We start from the raw sequence: 22,864 nt of genomic DNA, 5'->3' as shown, positions 1-22,864 counted from the left end.
CGAATTTTTAATGGTTTCAACAGACCTCTTTTTTTTATATCGATTATTGTAGAGAAACTTTTACAGTTTGGTTTAGCTGACAAACGGTCCATGATTGATGCGACATTATGTTCCATTAAAAGTCAGAATCCTTTCATCTGCAGAAATACTATGATGACTCTACAATTATCAGGTGTCAGAGTGAAAAAGAGACTGAAGAGCAATGTTGCAGAGAGGACAGAACAGACTTTATTTCTTGAAAGAATGTAGGCCCTTCAGTGTTTGCAGCAAAACATGGCAGATAGTCAATAAGTCAATGTGGAGAGAGGGAAATCTAATCTGCAGACATCTGTTACAGAGCTGCAACAGTGATAAAAAAATGGAACAGAGGCTTTTCTCCTTTATAGGGACAGTTCTCAGGCCTTTTTTGAATGGATTGTCCATGAAGTTAAAAACATTGTGGGAAAACTCTGAGCATCACATCTCAGTAACTGAGCAAAAATAATCTTTTCAGTTGGATGCTTGATTCATTTAGAGGCTGAATAAAGAATTACTGGACCTAAATGAATTATTCGTAGGAGTAAATTAACATGACCCTGAATGCACTATTGTCAGAGACTGTGGAATCTACATGAAAATGTATCTGCAACCTAAATTAAGAATGATTGAACCAAGTGCTAGCAAAGAATGCCTAAATCATTGACCAGTGAGTGTATATATTGTATCCTAATAACTATAGTAGTTAGAAGGCTAAAGGAGCATTTTAGTCAAACTTTGCTTTCAACCATATACACCATTTTCTCAAACTAACCTCAGGTTATGGTGGAATAAATGTTAATTGCTTATTTTTTGAAGTTGAGAAGATCTGGAAGAGTCACAACTTTATTTTCAAAATGCTTTTGAAGAACCAAAATGAGGTTATGTATTCTGTTAAGACTCCTTACATATATCTCTATTTAGCTGTAAAGTATACCAATGAAACTTTGTATGCATTGTATTATTTTGGCCTGTTGTGTGACTTCTTTAGCTCCTGCAGCTGTTATACTTAATAGGATGAAGCTCTTCTCTATTGCCCTATAATGCTGGCTGATCAATTTCAGAAAATTCAGGTTTGTTGTCGGTTTTCTTCTTGAACAGCGGATGTGTTGCGTTATGAGTTGGTGTTTCAGTTGTGTTTCTTTTATATAAATAAGTATGCTCCAAATTGATTTTGCAATAGGGGTGATAAAATTACCATTGGTTATGTTCAGGCAGATGCTTGGCAGAGCAGAGACACTGCCACAGACAGCTCTGTGTTTGTCACCTACTGTGCTGCTGGATTGAAATCCTCAAGAACAGATAAACATTGTCTATTGGAACAAGGCCATCTGTATAAGACAGTTTGAATCTACAAAAAGCAAGATAGTTTTTCTGATGTGCCAATATTACACACTCTACAATTTATTGTGTTGTTCTGTTGTTTATATCTTTCAAGATCGAAAAGGGCTTAGGATAAATATCTAAAAAAAATCAATTCAGCATGTTGGGATGGATCATTGATTTTATTGTTTGCACTCATCTCGACATTCTGTCAAATGCAGTGAGAAAACATGGCGGGAGATGACCGTATCCATGGAAACAGGGCAGAAGATTGGTTAGAGGTTGTAAGGGCTGCTGTAGTGGAGCTACAGGGGGCGGGGGTCCTGGCTACCACACTTTTTAATAGAGGTTCTTCTGCACGTGGGCGGCAATGTACTTGACGGCCAGCATGGTCTCCTCACATGTGGGCTTGATCTGAGACTCGGGCAGCAGGAAGCCATAATAGCCAGTGTCGCGCAGCTCAAAGGTGTAGGAATATTTTATTCCCAGGTCATAGGCCCAGTCGTCAGACCCTCCTGCAGCGGGGTCTGAGGGTAAATAAAGAGTGGGAAAGTTACACAGCTCAACATATGCTGATGTAAAGTGAAAGGTAGTCATTTGTTGCCTCTGGAAGGTCCCTCCTCTTAGATGACATTCAGGCTTATTGACCTAATCATCATGCAGACTGTCTGAGGTATAAACTATCAGTCATTCATTAAATAATCAATTTCCCTTAAAAGACCAATATATAAATGTCGGGTGTGTATACTCACAGATAGTGGCAGCTCCTGGTCCGCTGGTGTAACGGGTACCATAGAGACTAGTCAGAGCAGCCCTGGCTCCCTCAGCTACCTTCAACTATAGAGAGGAAGAAAAGGCAAAGGGTGGTTTTTAAAAGATCTGGTCAAAAAAGGCAAAAATTAACATCTACATTTGCTAAAAATTGGAGAAACCCTGTAGGTTTTTCTAATCGTGTTTGAACTTATGGATCCTTAATATAAATTTTCATAGTGGTAGATTATGAAGATTATTGTAAAACTCGGCCAGAACACCTTTCAAAATGTGCGTGTGTATCGTCATAAAAATGTAAACATTTGAATGAAAAGAACTTGATATTTTTAATGCAAATGTCTTAATCAGTTTTTATGACTGCGTCTGTTTATAGTGTGATATATCTGCTCATATAGTTTATTGGCATCTGACAGCATGTGAATGCATTTGAAACACAGGATTTTCCTTCATTTTGCTGACATTTACCACCATAAGTTACCTCTTATAATTGGGAAATTTTGTCTTATTCCACTATAAAATATACAGTTTTACCCCCTTGTTGCATCTATACATTTTCTGCACTTGTTTAAACAAAACATTTTTTGGAATGTTTCTCTGAAAAACTGCAAAAAGCTTAAGTGACTTGTTAGACGGAAATGAAACCCCCTCAGAGAAATATATGAGCAGGAAATTATATTTCAAGGGAACACATGAGTTATGGTGAATCCCTGGAGCTCTTTTGTTTGGTAAAGTGTCAACAGAAAGCCTAAATCACAAGTGAGCAACAGAGGGGGCAGAGCTGGAGAGCAGTGGTGTGAGCTCTAACTGTGCAGCCCCTGGATGCCCCGGTGAGAGGTGAAAGAACCATGAGAATGAGGCGTGTGAGTGGGGAGTAAATGGGTTTTCAGCAGCTAAATGTGGCCTGTAGATAAGAGTCACACTGTGATGGCGCTGGGTTGAGTTCACACTTAAGCTTTCCGAAACACTTTAGGAGACATTACAAGAAGTTTTATCCACTCAGGTTTTACTATGTCCACGTCTCCTGAAAATGTTTTTCATATATGTTTCATGGCTTGTTTTATTTATAACAATCAGACTCTTCCAAATAATATACACTGCACACATCACCCCATGATTAAGAGTATAACGTTTAGTCTCCTCTCCACAGACTCACCAGCTCACTGTGGTCTGCAGCCAAGTTATAGGTGTAGGAGTAAGGGAAGAGCAGCAGCTGGGAGTATGAGTGCACGGTGAGGTAGGCCTTGATGGTGGACTTGTTGTTGCGGATAAAGTTGGCAACATTCTTTGCTTCGATCTCTGACTCAGGAGTGCTGCCGCAGAAGGTGTCACTGCACGGGTTGCTGGAAGCGCCAATGGCTGAGAAAAATAGAGGAAATCCTTCAGTTATGACATCAAAAGAATTTGTTTAAAATGTAACATTTTCAAACACTAAAAAAGTACCTGTTTTTCTCACTTGCTACCACAAGATTAGACTATACTGTTCTAGTTTTAGGTTAGGTAGGATTATAATACTTTTGGTCACAACAGACCTACAGAAAGAAATATTTAGTCTAATTGACTGCTAGTAAAATAAATTTTTTATATTAGTATGTAAGTATCTAATTTCTGATTCTTTCTGTCATGGTTTTATTTTTTCTTTACTCTTTTTGTCATCAACCTATAGTTTGTTTGATTTAGTTTATTGCACAAGGTTTAGATTTGTTCTCTTTTAAAAGCAGTCATTAGCTCACCTTGTGTGCAATTGGATGAGAAATAACATAAAAAGCAGAGATGTGACCACTTTTGTAGCATGCAAATTTATAGAAGTTGGTGTCTGTCAGAAAAAACTCTAGACATTACAGCATTTGTTGCAAAAATTTAATATTTTCTTTACAAATTTATTTCTTTTAGATGTGAAATAAAATTACTAGATTTTCCATTAAGATTCAACTCCATTTTTGCACTTACTGCACCAGCCAGCATCAAAGTTCCTGTTAGGATCAGTTCCGATGCAAGATGAGCCAGAGTTCCTGGAACGAGTCTTTCTCCACATCCTGTTCTGTTATTCCCAGGAAGATAGAAGCACATCTGAAAACTGACATGAGGTTTAATTTATGTTTGACTGAAACTTAAGGTTTTAATATCCCTTAACTTACGCTCGTGTGAGTGTACACATAGCCATCAATGTTAAAGACGGGCAGAACATAGACATCCATGCTGTTGAGCAGGCTGGTCATGGCAGAATCACTGCCATAGGTAGTGACAGCCTGAGGAATTTTTGAGGAGGAAAAAAAAAAGAAACATTTTAATCAGACAACGTTCATACAGAAAATAACATTTGTAACCTATATGTCAGTTTCTTACTTACCTCATTGACAAACCACTGACAGAAAGCAGGAGAAATCCACTCTCTAGCATGGATACCACAGTCCATGAAGATGGCGGGTTTAGGTGAGGTGGATGACTTGCCAACCTGTGGTTGTTGGAGTAGATTAAGACATTGAACAATAAAGTAAAATTAATAAACTGTTTTGATCATTCGCTATTTCTGGATGAAGCTGACATACCTTGAGGAGAATCATTGAACGACCCTCATAAGTCTTTCCAATGACCTGCTTGCTCACCAGGGAGGGGTTGGAGGAGGCAATATTGTTGGTCCATGCCTCGATCTGAAACAAACAAAACAAATACATAAATGAAGTCTGAAGTAAAACCGGAGGATGGTATTATTTTCATGATGAATGTTGTTTTCCTCTCGTACTTCACTCCAGGTGTTGTACTTGGTATAGCTGTGAGCTCTGGGAGAGGCACCGCTGTCAGCCTGGCCGTCAACAGCAGACTGAAAATCATCGATGAGAATCCTGAGCAGCGATAATAAAACGGTGTGAGTAGAGTAATAAAAAAAATCTGTTTTCAAACTACATCTACAGAGATGTAGATGTACTTATGTAAAAACGTTATCAGTGACTTACTCATGTGCAATCCCACCCTGCTCCAACGTGGTGTACACTATGTCGAGGTACCTGGCAGGCACATGGATGTCCACATCGATGTCGATAGTCACCAGATCCTCACTTTCAGGGCTCCAGAAGTCGAGCTGCAGGTGGCAGTAGAGTCCAACATTTGTCAATTGAAATATTCAACCACAGGCTCGTAAAAAAGCTTTTAATATTGAGTAAAACAATAATGTCAATGTACATTTTTATTTTAATTAAATAAAAAAAGTACTTTTGAAGTATATCTACACAGTTTTTAAAATTATTGGTCATGTATCACTTTTTTCACTCGTCAGCATCAACAAATCTGAAGCCTTGCAATAGAACAGCTGTGTAGATTGAGTAGCTATGGTGGTAGACCTCAGTGCTCTTAGCCAGATCCTTAATGAGGGTCACATGTACATCCAGGCTCGGCTTCAGTCGGAAGACTTTGTCTCTAAGAAAGAAAGAAGAAAGTGATTTCAGTAAAGAAAACATTATGGACAGATGTTGGTTTCTTTTGTGTACTCATCTAATAAGATGCTAAAGTAAAGCAGAGCAATCTTTACTATTTTCAGTAGACCAAGCCAAAGAAATTGAAGCACATTGTGTGTTTGCGACAAGTTTCAATTAATTACGTGCACAAAGTACAATCAGGGTCTTTTTACAGTATTTGTTCTAATTATTATTGATGGTTGAATAATGTTATGCTCCATATGAAATTGCAAAACAAATACCAACGAAGTATTTTACTATTCCTTTCTTCTAAAAAAGCACTAAACACACACTCACTACCCCAACGAAGCCAATTCTACAAAAACTGATGTTTTTAGTATGAAACCTTATGAGTTAACTACATGTATTAATGTAATTTACTTACTGAAATGTTGTTCCTAATAAGTAAATTGGGTTAGCAACTTGTATTATTATGGCATCGGTATATTGTAGAATCATCCTGTTGAGTTTTAATTAAACCAAGTATTTTAGACTTTAAGCTACAGTGCAGTCTATCAAATTGTAAAATCAATCTATCAGATTGCACTGTAGACCTGAAATACATTGAAATAGACATTTAACTTACCTCGACTTACTACTCTGGGCCATATTTCTATATCAAAAATATACCACTGACAAACACAAACCCAAACACTCTTCAAATAGAAACAACTGCGTGTAGGGCAAAATCAGTAAAAAAAATAATAAAAAAAAAACGTAAAAAGTATCGGGAGAGTAATGGAGAACTATTGGTTAAGACTGAATATTACAGTAACATCTCTGTGATTGAGGAAAAGAAATATTAAGAGAAATTTGTTTCAAAACCCTGGTGAACGTTAATGTGCGAATGCAAACAGATTGCCGATGTAGTCCTGATTCGCATGACTTCCTTGTTAACACACTGTAAATTTAACTCCATAATGCTTTACCTCACAGCAGCGACTAAAGTGCAAAGGCATAATTAACACGACGACTTCTGACATTCATCTAAAACTCGCACCAAAGCGCTTGCTTTTCTTTGATAAAATGAAAACTTTACCCCTCAAAGCGAGTGACTTCAGCCAAGGCAACAGTCACAAATCCGAAAAACAACAGGAGCTTCATGTTGGCAATGAAGCTGACCCTGCCTGCAGAAAGCACTTATAGCCATCAGCCCTTCACCTATCCACCAATCCAAATCCAAGATGCGTCCCTATCATACATCCTCCCTGAAAGTTCTCATACCGTGTGCACCTGTTGACTTATTTTTGCCAATACCCCTAGTCAATGATTAATAAATCTTTATGGAAACTTCAACCAAGGTCACTTGACATATTCTACTCCAAATAGCAACATTATCTTAATTTTATGCTATTTATAGTTGCTTCAGTATTGTAAGCACCATGTCATCAATGATGTCTGTTTCCAGGAAATGCAAAATTTAATTGGAAAATCCACTTCTGAGAAATTAAAAGAAAATGTGATTATATTTAAATATGAAGAATTTCTGTGACCTCTTTATTTTAGAATATGTTAACAGCAAATTTAGAAAAAAAAAAAAAAACTTTTTAGAAGAAGACTTGTCAGCACCACATAATACACGGCAGCATGTGATTTTAGTCAATCATACATCATGAATAAAATTATACTAAAAATGCAAATGATCTCCACTTTTTTGCTCAGATACTGACAGAACATGCAGCAATAGATCACTGAACTTGGTCCCTGTTGTAAATTACACCAATATACACACCAAACGAGACATGTGCTTTTGAGGTAGTCCTTAACGCTACCATTTGTCTGTGTAGGTTTACTCCAGGAGCTCTAGTTAATCTTGCAATTCACGGGCATGGATGTTAGAACATTTGGAGATTGTCCTTCTGTGTGTTGATGGTTGTCTCTCCATAATATCTGGGTTGGTTTGGGCTTATTTTGGTGAGACCTTGTAAATACATTAAAAAACTGAATTGATAAAATCAATGATTAAATGTCAATGTGAAGAATTTACATACCTGTCATAAGTGGAGAAATCAAAGTCGCTGCTGCTTTAGCTTAGAGCAGAAGAAGGTCTGACTGAGGAAGCAAAGAGGAATTTACACCACTGAGACAGCCAGATCACATGAGGCTTTCTGCTTTCTTCCCCTGCTGCCAAGACGGTTCCTCAGACCTTCTGCTAATACCAGGAGTAACAATTGAATCTGCAATACAGATATTACAACTTGTGCACTCATTTTGTTAATTCAAAGATAATTGATAATTCACAATTGTTCCAACTAGCAATTATGTCATAGGATTTACTCCTATGACATAATTCTTAAATGTCACTCAAGTTAACATTTGTAACATGCACCCCATCTGTCCCCCAGTGTTACCTTCAGGGTGATGTGAATTTTTTCGAAGTAAATGAAACCAGGAATAAGATTGCTTGGTTAAAATTATTTGTTGCCATCTTGTGGGCAAAAACAAATGCAACAGCATAACGGTTCAAATTTACTTGTATGTCACACACTTTGATGGAGCTTTGACGGATGGCTCTTAGAGGTAAGATAAAAGTACCAATATCTTATAAATTGAGTTGTAACAAACAAATGCATGTAATTATGGATATGTTACAGCACAGCTGACAGAAATATGAAGACTGGCTAAAAATTAGACTATTTAATTTTGTTAAAATAGATAAACATAGATCACATTAATGCCACGGTGATTTGTGGCAGTGTATGTAAACTCCCTGCAGATCATTGGCTAATTTTCCAGACTGAGGCAGATGCTTCACAAGGCAAAACGGTGCTTTAACCCTAACTGTTACTACCGTTTCTATCCCTATCTTTAACCAAAGCCTATTCCCCCAATACCTATAAACCCTGAATCTACACAAGGGGGCTCCACTGTATCACGACCTCATGCTTTCAGCAAAATTATGAAATCAAAACAACTAAACCAAAACAGAAAAAAAAGGAAACGGCAGACTTCCGTGAGTTGCTAGAAGGAAATTAACCTCCAGCCCCTCCAGAGAAAGGCATGAGCAGGAAATTATATTTCCTAGGGACCACATGAGTTATGTAGGATCCCTGGAGCTCTTTTGTTTGGTAAAGTATCGGTGCAGAGCCTAAATCACAAGCGAGCAACAGAGGGGGCAGAGCCGTGCAATGAGGTTCAGTCAGTGTGAGAGCTCCAAGAGCAGGGGCGTGAGCTCTAACTGTGCACCCCTCAGACGCCCCGGTGAGAGGTGAAAGAGCCATGAGAATGAGGTATGTGAGCGGGGAGTAAATGGTTTGCTGCAGCTAAATGTGGCCTGTAGATAAGAGTCACACAGTGATGGGGTGAGTTCCTGGTTAAGCTTTCAGAAACACATTAGACGACATTACCAGAAGTTGTCATGCACTCACAACCTGCTAGCATTATCTCGCTCTTGAAAGTTTGACTCACTGATGTTATGTGAATTTTGCTGTTTATAACACTCCTATCTTGGTAAAATGAATTGGAAGAATGGCACCTTTTTAATTCCAGGGTTTTGCAAATCATAAATATTAATGATCTGATCTTTGCCTGAAGCATGGAAATGATTTGATATAGATAACCTGAAATGGTCTTTCTCTGTATGACTTTATCAATAATTGTTTTTCCATAAAACTATGAATTGACAGATGGCAGGACCCAGATTTACACAGTTATAATGGTTATGCAGACAACTTACGATTTAACTCTTCAATACTGCTTAATGACTAATGTCCAGGTCTAGCAAATCATCACCATAATACTAACATTTTAAATTTGTTAGTTTTTCTTCATTCAATGTACTGTAACTTCGTTTGTTTTAAGAACAATGTTCTGATATTTCTTTAGATGTTCATTCACACTTTTGAAAACTAATATTGTTTTAGGAAAGAAGGTGCTTATTTTTTGCAGTCCATCCAAAAATGTCATTCTTGTTTGTTTGTTTTTTCTTTTTCCAATTGTCCTGCTGCAAATGTAAACTTTGAAAGATAACTGAGGATAGAGTCTGCATTGGAATTTTATATTTCAAAAACACCAAAAGGCATAATCTGGCCTTTGGATGCTTTTTTTTTGGGAACAGCCATTTTCAGTAAGATTGGGAATGGTAATATTTTCTAATGACCAGTTAATTTTGATCCGTATTTTTCCAGTTAAATTCTGTGGAAGCATCAAAGATATACTTAGTTTTTCATTCATGGATTTGTAATTGTGATGATTATGTTTAAAAAATGTTGACATTTTGAAGGCTGGGGTTTATTTTCTTACATTTGAGGTTAGACATAAATAGTTGAAAACTCACCCTCTAAATCATGTCTGGATGCACAAAAAGTATTAATAACTCTAGTGAAAGAACAATTCCTTATATTATGATTTTATAAGTGTTTTTTTAAATGTACATAAAGTTACATTCCGACTCGTACATGTTTATTTCATTGGTAAATCTCTGTTGCCCACTGCACTCTGGAGTAACCTCATAGGTTGCTGGAAGAGCAGCAGCGGAGTGTGGAAGTGATAGGAGATGAAGACTTTATTGACAGACTTGTTAGTGTGGATAAAAATCCACGTTGGATTATAAAACTTAATTTCTTGTGTACATTAATATAGACTCAACCAATTGACACTGATCTTCTCTCTTACTTCTCTTCTGCTTTGTTTAGTTGTAAGCTCTGGTAGAAGAGTCGGCGTCAGCTTGGAGTTTAAATCACACTGAACATCTCTGATAAAAAAATACTGAAGAGTGAATGGTTTTAAGCTTTACAACTCCTTCAGCTACAGAAATGTTCAATTTGAATATAATGTTTTAAGTTTGAATTTTGCATTGACTACTTACTGATGCTCAGCCCAAACATTGTTTACACAACATACATTGCAGGTACACCTAGATGGTGATGAACGTCAAACTCTCACTGTTTGGGATCCAAAGGTTGACCTGCAGAGGGCACCAAAGTTCAATAATTAATTTTTTTTTATCAATCATCACCAGATCTTTAATGTTTTCAACAGACTCTGTTGAAATTTATAAAGAAAGAATAATTCATAAGAATCTTTATTATGCCTCAGTATAATCTGTGCTTATTGCTAAATAAAAAGGATCAAATTTTGGCTTTTCAATATTAGTAAATATCTAAATCTGAGATATGGTAGAAATCTACTTCTATGGTTTTAGTCAGATCCCTAATGAATGAGATATTCATCCAGCCTCAGCTTCAGTCCAAAACCCTTCTTCCTGAAAAATCTTTAAAAAAAAAAAATCTTTTAAGTTTTGGTGTCGAATAATTATGCCAACATTGTTTAATTAGAAATTATTATGGCCCAGAAAAAAACTAAAGCAAATCTCAAACATAGTGTAGTTTAATAGAGTAGTTTTGTAGTAATGGAAAGTTTAATCAAAATTAATAAAATATCACAATCACTGAAGATAAACATGTCTGGCCTTTAAAAGTATATGTATTTATTAAATTTAATTATTATTCTTGCTATTCATCAATACCTGTTAATTTTTTCTGCAAAGAAAATAATTAGCTGCCTTTATGAGACCGTCATAATTAATAAGTCTTTTTGGAGACTCCTCACTTACTCCCAAAAACATTATTTTTAGATTTTCTACAAAGATTAGTCAAATCGAATAACATGAATTATGAGGAAAAAAACAAAAGCAATAACAACAAACACTGATTTGTTTTCATTTTATTTCTGGTCTCATATTTAGTCACAAAATTTACACTTGCAAAGTAAAAAAAAACAAAATCATATATATTTACCACAAAGACAAATATCACCCAACATGGAACTTTAGCATACACATATACATTTTTACATAAATTGTCAGCATCACAAAGCAATATCACATTATCTCAGCCGTATATATTACATATTTAAATTTACATGACGACATGCAGAACATTTTGAGGCAGAGCATGCAGGGTTGGATCCGAACACTTGATCACTGATGAAAGCATTTGGAAATCCTGCTGAGCACACAGAATGCACACTGAAGTTTCTGCAATACATAACTACGCTGTTTCATTAGGACACAGCGCTGACAAAATCCTGCAGAACATGCACATCTTTTATAAATAATGGGATAAGTGAGCTTTAATTAGTCACAAACCTTTCTAGCAGAGCAATGCTATCTTATGTAGTTACAGTAGTTTCAGGAGTTATTCAGAGGTGGTACCAATTCCAATCAAATATGAATAGAAATTTATATTTGGGAATGTAATGTTGGTGGATGATTACAGTACCTTGCAAAAAAGTAATCCCTTAAATTTTCTTTTGACATTTTATTACAGTACAGGCACAAACTTCAATGTAACTTATTTATATTTTATTATTTTATGTGACAAACCAAACTAAGGCATAATTGTGAAATTTAACATAAAAACAAATAAATAAAAACCTAGACAATATGGCATAAAAATGTTTCCAGCTTTCTTTACTCTGAAGCCCCAAATAAAATCCAGCTCGGACAACTCCTTTCAAAAGCCATCTAATGATTAATTGGAGTCCACCAGTGGACTCCATTTAATTTCACATCGACATAATTCTAGGCTGGCTAGACAACATTAGTCAATAAACAGAATCATGAAGACCAGGGAACGATGGTATGTAAGAAATCCAAGCAGAAAGAAATCCAATTAGTAGTGTGCCCCATGCCCTGTTGGAGGCAGATCACGTGGAAAATACCACTCTAATAAAATGAGACCAAGATTAAACATTTTGGGCAAAAGGCCAAAATGGAAAAGGCTACTTGTGGAAATGGACACACTGGACACATCATGCCCCATCATACTTAAACACTGTGGTGGCAGCATCATGCAGTGTTTTCAAAAGCTAGTTCTACTGAAAACTTAATCAGGGAAGTTGAATATAAAATTCATGCCATTCATTTTAGATTTTTATTCATCAGAGAAATGTAAGTATAATTTTCCTTCCATTTCACAATAAAGGACTCCTTTGTGTCACGCTACTAAAATGTATTAAGGTGTATGGTTTACAAAACATGAGTAGGACAGTATGGAATGCCTAATTTGCAACATAGTAAGGTTTTGATTGTTTTTTGGTCTTTTTCTTTTAAATGTTTCACTGCTCATATTTTACAGCTGAGGTTTTAAAGCTTTGGACGTCTCAGTTTTCACCACAGACCAAGGAGGACAACTCATCTGTTCACAGTTTCTGTCTTTGGCCATTGTCATTTGACATCGCAGGAAACGCTGTTCTTGACTGTGAGGCTCAGTGCTTCAGAGGCACGAAAAGAGAGAGCACTCATCTTAGAGCTGATGCTCGGATGAGGCCTTGCACCTCTGCCTGGAGAACATCGCAGCAGTCTCAGTAAGTTCTTGCGAAAGTTGCGCCCTACAAAACTGTACACGATGGGGTTGACGCAGCTGTTGAAGTAGGCAATGCAAATGGTGAATGGCATGGCAGTGTCAATGATTTCTAGGATGGTGCAATTGTTAGCCAAGATAAGCTGAGTGAGCATCTGCATGAAGTGAAATACTTGGTGGGGTGCCCAGCACAGGAAGAAGGCCAGGACAGCTGCCGCGAGCATGTGCAGCACCTCGTCATCCCGGGAGTAGGAGCTTTTCTGGATATGCTTCACCCTTAGCAGGGCCCGCCCAATAAGACAGTAACAAGTGATGATGATGACAAAAGGTATCAGAAAACCCAGCAGGCTTTTCATGAGGCTGATGCACAGGAGGAGATTGTTGAGCCTTTTGACGTCTTTGTTGTTTGGGTGTAGAATGCCACAAACTATGGTTTTAGAGTTTTCAATGTAGTGGACATCCCTGGTCAAGGCTATGGGAATGCTAAGCACAAAGGCAAACAGCCAGATCATCACACAAGTGATGTGTGCGTACACCACGGTGCGAAACCGCCGGGACCGCACCGGGTGCACAATGGCCAGGTAACGGTCAATGCTGAGGGCCGTGAGGAAAAAGATGCTTGTGTAGAGGTTGAACATAACCAGTCCAGCGGCAGTCTTGCACAGAAACCCTCCAAAAGGCCAGTGGTAACCCATGGCTGCAAAAGTTGCCCACATGGGCAGGGTGATGACAAAGGTGAGATCAGACACGGCGAGGTTGAGGACAAAAATATTGGCCACAGTTTTGAGCTTCATGTAGCAGTAGATGACTGCTACCACCATGCTGTTTCCGATGATGCCGATGACAAAGTTGAAGGCATAGACGATGGGCACCAGGGTGAAGATGAACTCGTGGCTTCCAGACATGCCACATGTCAAGTTTATCCCTGCTGGCTCGTCTCTCGTTTGGTTTGGCATTTCCCCACCCCTTTTTTTTGCAGTGCCAGATCCTTTAGAGCAGGGAAACGTGTCAGTGGGGGGTACGTCTGTGGCGATTGAAACAGGCCTTGGGCGAGGGCCTCTGCACGTCCTATAAAAGAAAATACAACAGAAATGTCACAGACAGTCTGGGAGAGGAGCCGTCATTACTGCTGGCATGGTCCATAAACGCTAATCCACACGAGCACCCATGAAAGTGCCCGCCCTGCACTAGCTCATTAAAGACCTGAACATTAAAGCCATCCTGAAGCTTTATGTTATTTCTGTAAATGAAGAAGCCATGAGAAACAGATGTCACATGTTTTTCAATATTCCAAAAATGTCCTTTGAAAGATCATTATTCAGACGATCTGTTTTCCGTTCCCTCCTCTAATTTCTCCCTCAGCTAATGAAGGGCGAAAGGGGTGGGGGCACTGGGGGTGTGTATCTGACTTGTGGACTGACAGCGCCCAGATGAACGTTTACACCCGACATTATGACCTGTGCTAATTGAAGGCTTTCATGGCAAAGCGCCGAGCTCTGATGTCAATGGCATTAAAGGCAGAGGTGCGAGAGGGAGTAGCGAGGAGAGAGTTAAAGAGCTCCGAGGCTCCGGTCGCCGCAAAAAGACCTGTCATGTTTGAAACCCTTGGCGTGCGGAGATACATCGCACCCAGCGTGAGAACTTCTAATCAGCACACACCTAAACAAACAGGACAGCAGGGATTCGGCTCTGTGGAAACTTCACTCTGTGAGAAAATCAAACCTGCATGCCACAGAAAATTTGCCCCAGGGCTATTTTTTTAATTTTTTATTTTTTACTTCATTTGTATGAGCAGAATGAGAGATGGTTGTAAAAATCCTCCCATTTGCTGATAGTCTTTATATTTAATAGAATAGCTTAACAGTGTCATTAGTGGAACGGATGCAATAATATTAGCATAAGGTGTGTGTATGTAACATTTAGGCCATAAAAACAGTTTCTGTTACTAATTATGAGCAAACAAGATGTTTGTGGATTCATTAAACCAGGCAGACGCATAGAGAGACATGTGCTGAGCTTTGAGCTCAAGAACAGGTAAATAGCTTGAAGATGCTATAAAAATTAAATGGGCTGATTTAGGAAAATTAAGTTGACTGTTTGGTGAGATAATGACAAAAGGAAGAAATTAAGTCCTTAAAGTACCAGTTTGGTGAAACTGTGCGTCTTGCCACAAGATGGCACTCTAGCAATACAATTGCACTCAAATGTTATTTTTTTTGTCTCACCAGATAGCAAAAAAGTGTTGCATTGAAAAATTTAGGCAAAAATAACAGGCTAGAGTTTTTTAAAATTAAAATAAAATGTTCTTCTTTGAGAAACTGGGTTTGTGCTGCCGTCAGAGTGAAATTAAAGCTGTCTGAGCCGTGAAGTGGAACGCTTTTATCTTAGATTCAAGGATCTCTTCATTTTCCGCCAGGTTTTAGCGGATGAATTCTCCGAGTGCTAAAGCAACAGTGGTAGCGGTTGCAGATGTGGGTACTGCGTCTTTATTGTGGAAGGTGCACGGGTGCCAAGGGCAACACTAAGCTCTCAGAGTTTCCTGCACAGACCTTCCTTTGTAATGGTTACAGAGCAAAGAGAGACCAGAGATGTCATTGCTAGGATTTCCTAGACATATTCTTTTCTGTGTTTCTGTCTGTGAATCAAAATATTATTTAGAGGTTGAGATTACAATGCCTTGCAAAAGCATTCAAAATAATTGAATTTAAGCATTTTATACAAATTGATGCCATTCATTTTTCTTCAGTCTTTTTGGTCCGTTACCTCAAAACTGGATGAAGCCATCAAAAGTTATCTAACTGGTAGATGGAGTCCTGTTATGTGCAATTTAGTGTCAATATAAATCCAGCTGTTTTAGGGAGGCCTCACAGGTCTGTGAGAGAATGTCGGTGAAGATCAAGAAACACAGCAGACAGGTCAAGGATACGATTGTGGAGAAGTTTAAAGTTGGGGTAGGTCACAAAGTAATATCCAGAACCTTGAACATCTCTCAGACCACTGTTCAATCCATCAACTGGAAACAGAAAGACTGTAAAACTAGAAAGACATGGCTGTCCTCCTAATCAGACAAGCCAGACAACGGGACCATCATGGTAACTCTGAAGCCTCATGGTATCTCTGGAGGATCTGCAGAGATCCATAGCTCAAGCACAAGTCGTGCAGGGGACACAGTAAACATGCAAAAAGATTTTCTCACAACTCAAACATGGTTGTGACAACATCATGATTGTGAGGATACTTTTCTTCAGCAGGTACAGAAAAACTGCACCGTTGAGAGGAAGATGAAAAGAGCTCTACGTAAAGCTATATTGAAAGAAAACCTGTTAGATGCTGCCTACGCCTAGATTAGAGTAAGGGTTCCCCTTTCAGCAGAACAATGACCCTAAATTTACAACCGTGGTTATAACGAAATGATTTAGTAAATGTTCATGATTTAGTAAATGTCCAATAATAGTCACAAGTATGGCTAATTTTAGTGTGTCGCATAGAATTTGGGGTTATAACAAGACGTAAGGTAAAAAGATTTCAGGCTCTAGAGTAACAGTGAATCTCTTGGTGGTCAAAGCATTTCAGATGACCACAAGTGGAAACAATTTGACAACACATGGACTGTACAGGTTATATACCAGTATGTGATTAGTTGACCACTGGTATTTTTCCATGAGGGAGATGGTGATTGCTAGAGCAGTGCTATTTAAGCAAAGCTGAAATTTACGCATACGTATGAGAATACTGGAAAAATTGTGAGGTGGTTCCAACAGTCATAGGCAGCAGGTTAATGAGCACCGCTCTGGCCAGTGAGCTTCAGCTCTGAGTGAGATGGTACATTGCTAAACGGCAGCCATAAACCCTGGGTGACCACACTCAGGAAGGTAAACATCTACTTCACAAGCTCCATGAGCAAGCTGCATCCTCTAAGACAAGACAAAGGTCTTTGTATCTTTGTGTTTGCCTGTCTACAAACTCAAAGCTGCTTACAATGAAAGATAAAATCAAAGTTTTGAGGAAGTTTGTGGACTTTTCCAACCCAAAGCATACTGACTGAGTTCTGAGTGACACTGTAGTTGCAACATTCCACATTTAATCCTATTTTAGGGGCATTCAAATGTGTCTCTTCCTGCATGAACTCATGGGAATCCTGCTGGAGAAAGTAACCCGGGCTTAACAGAAATGAGGTTACCATCAACTGAGTTATTCGAAGCTGCCCACAGCTGTAGCACCAATCTGCTCTGACATGAGCACCACCATCTGGTCAGCCATAGCGAGAAGCAACTACAGTCTCTGGCTGATGGAGTTAATGATTTATAAAAGCCCTTAGGAAGCAAGGTTCACCATGCTTCCAAATGCATGGTTCATTAGCCATCTCCTGATCGTCCTGACATTTCAGCCTCGTTTGGTCAACAGGAAGTTCATTCAACAATAGGTGCTTTCAACTCTCCACATCCTGCACATTTTAAGTTAAGAGCACACGTTCACCTCCATTTGTCACAACTAACTCACACCTGCATTAAAACTGTAGGTATACTGTAAGTTAAACTGACAGTATAACTTATCAGTTTCTCCTAGAGGATTGATATTGGTTATATCTAACCATACCCGCTCACAATTTTCCTCAAAATTATTAAGCTGGCATTTCAAATGAAGTTCAAAGCTTCTCATTCTGTTTGTATTTTGCACATGAAGTATTTTGGATCTTTATGTGGAGAAAAATGAAGTAAATAAGTGACAGCCTAGTCGCCACCGTGAACATTTTATCCATGTACCCTGATCAAATTTCAACAAAAACTTGAAAACCACTAAAGATCTATTTTAGAAAACAAGCAAAAACAATCTGACTGGAAGGAGGGAAAATATATAACAGATTATGTACAAAAACTGACTGTTAAAGTTGTACAAATAAAATTGTACAACAAAAGTTTAAATATTTAGGAAATGTTGCATATGTATGCCCAACCGTCAGTAGCAATAGTTTTAGAAAAAGATTATGTATGCTGAAGAAAACTTGAAGCAGTGATTTCTTCTAAATTCCAGGTGCTGTCTGTCTTTGTGTATGAGCTAAAAGAGCTATCCATAGTAAATGTGTGTTCTGAAACCATTTAAAAAAAATTGTGTACAGTACAGACCAAAAGTTTGGACACACAGTTGTGTCCAAACTTTTGCTCTATACTGTATGTATTCATTCATATTCCACAAAGAGTGGCGGCAGCATTGTGATGTGGTGATACATTTTTCTTCAAGAGAAATAGAAAAAGATAATTAAAGGTGGGTTGAGATGAACATGATCTGTCTGTCGATCTACATTTACTGTGCTGCCAATGAAGATAAAATAAATTTTCTACTATTTCAGATACAGCAGTTTCATTCCCAGTGAAAACAAACTGAATGGAAATGACTTTTAATCTATATTTGCCAGAGGTATGAATAACTGCAAGGTTAAAAAAAAAAAAAATTGCAACATTGTTGATTAATGCATATTCTATTGTGAATAATCCATAGTTTCTTCATTACCTTTTTTCTTTCTCTACACTGTTCTCCCTACCTCTATATCAGCTGTAGGCATAAAGAACAATGGAAGTCTTCTGAAGTAGCCAGTTTATATCATTAGAAACCATGTTTCTTTTTATTCTTGATAAGATAACGAACCAAATGTTGCCACCAAGTCCTTTTTTGTGATTGCGATATTGCACAGATTAATTTTGCTCTAATGTAATTAACGTGTTGTGCAGTTTAAAATAAACATAGAGATAAGTTAGACAGTTGCAGCTAGACCTGATTTGTATTGAGATCTTGTGGCCCCATTGGGCGTATTGTTTAGCATTAGCTAAACAATGGGTCATGTCTTATGGTTTGCTGCAGAGGAGCTAATGGAATCTGTATACTTCAAATGTCAGATCCACAGTTGTTTGTGGATGTGACCTGCACAATTAAACAGAGCAAGGTTCTGCCCATGGAGTTCTATTCATGTCCTGTACAGTACTCGTATGTCTATTTACAACACAACAGATAAGAAGTCATTTTCTCACCTACTTATTTTTAATCCATTAGAGGATTACTTTGCTGCAGAGCTTTGACACTGCCTTGCTTACAAATATGAAAACATCAAAGGGTTACGAATCATCTGGAAAAGTTAGACCTATTTATATATATCTCACATTCTAGACAAGAATAAAGTCTTTCCGAAACAAGTTTATGCTTTATTAATGGTCTCCTTCGTTCACATGCGCCCACATGATTTTATTCCCCAAACAATTTTCGCTTACCTTTAGATAACATTCTTCAAAAATTGGGCATTTCAGCAGGAATGCAACTTCTGTTTGTCAGGAAGCAGTTCAAATCCGATGGGTCTATGACCACGCTACTTTGCATAGGTTGCGAAATATATTGCAGAATTTCCTTCACGCCATTTCAAAAGCTAAAGCAGAAACTTTGCAGGTCTTTCACATGGATAACCTAAACAAACGGCAACAATGGGCCTCACCAGTCAAAGCAGTGGTTGCAAATAACATGTGGAGTTGTCATTACATAAATATTGCCAGCGTTCTGCCCCAGGACAGGGAGCTACTAACTGACTGCCTGAAAAATACTATTTAATTACTAAAAGTAACAGAAACCCAGACATTTCTGACATAAAAACTTTTGTTAGCATGTGAGCGCTTACCTTCAGCTGTGGAACCAGGAGGCTGTGTGACGCCTTCAGAGCTGGATGAACAGAGGGACAAAGAGAGGCCGCTGCAGAGTGCCAGCGGCTGTCTGTGATTTAACTTAACTCATGGAGCGAGATGAGCAGGACTCCTGCCTGACACACAGACAGACCCCCTCCCCACGCTTCCAAATTCTCTCTCTCTCTCTCTTTTTTCCTCACATGCAAGACACACACACACACACATGTGCACGTCTTTGCATGTACACGCACACACACACACACACACACACACTACAATGATAAATGGAGTTTATTGGAGCCAGTTAAGTTTTGTCCTGGCCCAGCTATATTTACTCAACAGTCCATAGTCACACTCTTACACAAACAGCTTCACTAAAGTTCTTGCTCTTCTGTTTTGACTATATCATGTATGTTTTCAATCACTCTTTGTTTTGTACAAACTGATTTAATTTGAATATCGCGGCCATGCAAAGGGTATTCTTGATGTTCTTGCCTTTTCTAGAACTGTGTTTTTAAATTGCTTTCTTTTGTATAAACTGGATTTACTTGAAAATTGCTGCCATGCATAGAATGTTCTTGAACTTCTTGTCATTTCTCGAGCTATGGCCATAAAGTGATCTCATCGTATCAGCACCCTGTCCGTCGCCCTCGACTCATCCTGAAAGGAGCAACCAGGCTCTGATGGTGGACCCTGTCATCATGTGTTATTAATAGCTGCTAAATGCTGTCTCTCAGTTTGAATCAAGCAGTATTGTCAAAGGCTCTGGGGGTGGGGATCTCAGAAAGGGGGTAAGTTGGGGCTGGCAGGGAGGAGCTGGGATTTACAGTCATTGTTGGGTTTCTCCAAACATTTCCTGTTTAACAGCATGAGATTCAGCTGTTCTTATTTTGCTTCTTTCTTTCTTTTATTTATTTATTTACTTTTACACACTCTATGGGATTCTGTTCTACCCCCCAAACTTCACCACTGTTGCAAAATCTCCAGTATGTAAACTGGCTACTACTGGTCCTAAGTGAGTAAAAAAATGTCCGCTGTGTGGATATAAATTGATGCATGTTGGTACCAAATGTCCTGTGGCAGACGGCCCCAATTTGTACCAAGAACCAAACAACCAAAACTGCGAATGTATAAAATAATGAAGTTATAAATGGACAAGCACTTCTCCAACGTCTCCCTTCCAACTCTGTTGTGACTGAAGTCTTTGATAAAACAAAAAATTTAAAGCAAGCTCTTTAGCACTAAGGAAAGGAATCTGAAGCCTGACCACTTTGAGAACATTTAATCCAGCTACGTTATAAAGGAATGTCTATTTTTAGGGTCCACACGCAACTTCGGGCACAGACCGGTACTAAAGGTATTTGTCTTTCATTATTTTCTCTTCCAGGATCCTGACAGAAATTGAGAAGTTGCCTCCCTACTTAAAGTATGCTGAGGTGTAGCAAGGCCTTGGCTGTTGTGTAATAAGTGCACATAGTTTTAGTAAACAAAGAGTTGCAGATGAACAAAGTCATGAATGTAAAATAAAGGAAACACAAACAACTGAGGAGCTCCAGCTAGCCCAATTGGTGACTTTCTCACTCTGGTGTGACCTTAACATTTGTAAGTGTCCAAGTTAGAGCAAACCTCGACAGGCGAAAATACCCAGGAGGTCAAAAGGGAACAAACACAAAAGTCTGGAAAGACTCTTGGAAATACAATGACATGCAGGTATATATCTCTTCAGTTTTATACCTGTTGTATTTCAAAGAGGGCAGATTGTCAGAGTTTATCTCGCTTTGCACAGCAACGGAGCCATTTACACCTCTAGAGGGATTACAGTCCAGCTCCATTATATCTTCAATTACTGTGAATGATAAGAACTATCCATTAGGTTAGGTGTATTCTATGAGAGCAGAAAGAGTCTGTGGCAGAAAATTCTCGCCCTTTGCTGCCGCAGGAGCAATCAACGGCCTGCATCTGACCCCATGAGACCTCTCAGGAAGCGAAGACGGAGAGTTATGCATCAGGCCCTGAATCTCTAGCTGTATATTCTACAAAACAAACATTTTTTTAAATGTTTTTTTATTTATTTATTTTTTTGTGGGGACAGGATGTTGTTGCAACACCCAGCACTACAACAGTGATTTACACTCTTGGACTATGTACAAGCAGAAACAGATGTTGATGATTTAAAAATGGATATTTGTGAGAATATGATGTGGGAAATATTGTCTCTTCGGGGATGGTACTATTATAGGAAGGAAAAATTGTGTTTGTCTGAATTTGTGGACTGTACAGCAAACCAAAAGAGAATTCCCTTTCAGTGGTCTATCCAAAACAATGTTTTGCAACATTGTGCAACAGAGGTAATGTACTGGCTTATTTATTTGATTTATTGATTGCATGTTGCATCATATCTAAGTGAGTAAGGCCAGAAATTGGACGAGGCTTCATCTTTTACACTCATTGCCCTGAGGTGTGGTAGTGCTTGATGTTCTTGCTAATCAAATCATTTAAACAAGATTAGCTTGGTTAGCGCTTAAGCTGTTGTAGAATGAATTGTTGTAATTACTGGTAGCACAGGGAGCACTGCGGGGAAGGACAGACCTTGTACAGCACAGCAACACAGTCGGTGAAATGCCAAACCCAAAGCAGAACCACCTACTAGAGAAACACAATACTGTGTAATATGTGAAGATTGAGTTCAGACCATAAAGTGCTTATCGAGATTGAGTAAGGAGCAGATAAATTTCTTTATGGAAAACAAATTTCTCCCATATTTATTACCACACCTTTTAAAAATCTGTAAAGACATAAATGGAAATGCCATTTTAAAAAAATAATTACTTTACATTTGAATCAGCTCTTCAAGAATTATTTATTTTTATTAATTAAACATTTTTGCACACTGATCAGGTTTAAAAAGTAAAGTGTTAAACATTCTAAGGGGCACCATAAGTTATGGTACTGATGATTTGCTAAAAAAAAATAAAAATAAAGTAAGAAATAATAATAATATAGGGTATTCTCTCCCCATTTAATAAAAGCAAGCAAATTCCAAAAAGATTTTTTTTAAAATTCAACGCAATTAGAGATATGCTTATTTTAGAATAATTTATAAGCTTTATGTGCCATTATTGTACATAACATCGACAGGTTTATACCGCATGGCTTCTATGAAATTCACGTTGTGTGAACAGATTGCATTTTTAATTAGCATTAACAAGCCATCTTGGCTTTCATCATATTGAATAAATACAGAACACAAGTTTTTTTTTTTCTTTGCACATATGGCATTCATTAGTTCAAAATATTCCAAACTCTCTTTTGTGTATTGTAACATTACTCTGAGCGCACA

The 22,864-nt window shown here is 38.1% G+C and overlaps 2 protein-coding genes across 2 annotated transcripts; both read right to left on the bottom strand.

The window, feature by feature from the left end:
* Positions 1–1,501: 1,501 nt before the first annotated feature.
* Positions 1,502–6,700, bottom strand: cpb1 (carboxypeptidase B1 (tissue)). The gene is made up of 11 exons (XM_044105374.1): positions 6,598–6,700; positions 5,445–5,520; positions 5,061–5,185; positions 4,850–4,949; positions 4,656–4,757; positions 4,457–4,561; positions 4,245–4,355; positions 4,057–4,147; positions 3,263–3,465; positions 2,091–2,175; positions 1,502–1,865 (listed from the first exon to the last, which is right to left on the bottom strand). Exons 1-11 carry the CDS (start codon positions 6,660–6,662, stop codon positions 1,678–1,680), a joined length of 1,251 nt encoding a protein of 416 aa, XP_043961309.1. The 5' UTR covers positions 6,663–6,700; the 3' UTR covers positions 1,502–1,677.
* Positions 6,701–11,189: 4,489 nt separating this feature from the next.
* Positions 11,190–19,658, bottom strand: LOC122824568 (type-1 angiotensin II receptor-like). Its single transcript, XM_044105373.1, has 2 exons — positions 19,521–19,658; positions 11,190–13,930 (listed from the first exon to the last, which is right to left on the bottom strand). Exon 2 carries the CDS (start codon positions 13,816–13,818, stop codon positions 12,727–12,729), a length of 1,092 nt encoding a protein of 363 aa, XP_043961308.1. The 5' UTR covers positions 13,819–13,930; positions 19,521–19,658; the 3' UTR covers positions 11,190–12,726.
* Positions 19,659–22,864: the final 3,206 nt, after the last annotated feature.

This window comes from Gambusia affinis, linkage group LG21, assembly GCF_019740435.1.
Source record: "Gambusia affinis linkage group LG21, SWU_Gaff_1.0, whole genome shotgun sequence".
In the NCBI taxonomy this organism is placed as follows: domain Eukaryota; kingdom Metazoa; phylum Chordata; class Actinopteri; order Cyprinodontiformes; family Poeciliidae; genus Gambusia; species Gambusia affinis.
Note: the sequence above shows the minus strand (reverse complement) of the source record. Positions and strands in the feature narration are given on the sequence as shown.

Coding starts and splice junctions, on each gene's coding strand:
- LOC122824568 (XM_044105373.1), bottom strand. CDS start 13,818: ATGCCAAACCAAACGAGAGACGAGCCAGCAGGGATAAACTTGACATGT.
- cpb1 (XM_044105374.1), bottom strand. CDS start 6,662: ATGAAGCTCCTGTTGTTTTTCGGATTTGTGACTGTTGCCTTGGCTGAA. Junction 4,950..5,060: donor CAGGGTGGGATTGCACATGA/GTAAGTCACTGA, acceptor ATCGCTGCTCAG/GATTCTCATCGATGATTTTC. Junction 3,466..4,056: donor CTTTGATGCTGGCTGGTGCA/GTAAGTGCAAAA, acceptor TATTTTTCTCAG/CCATTGGCGCTTCCAGCAAC.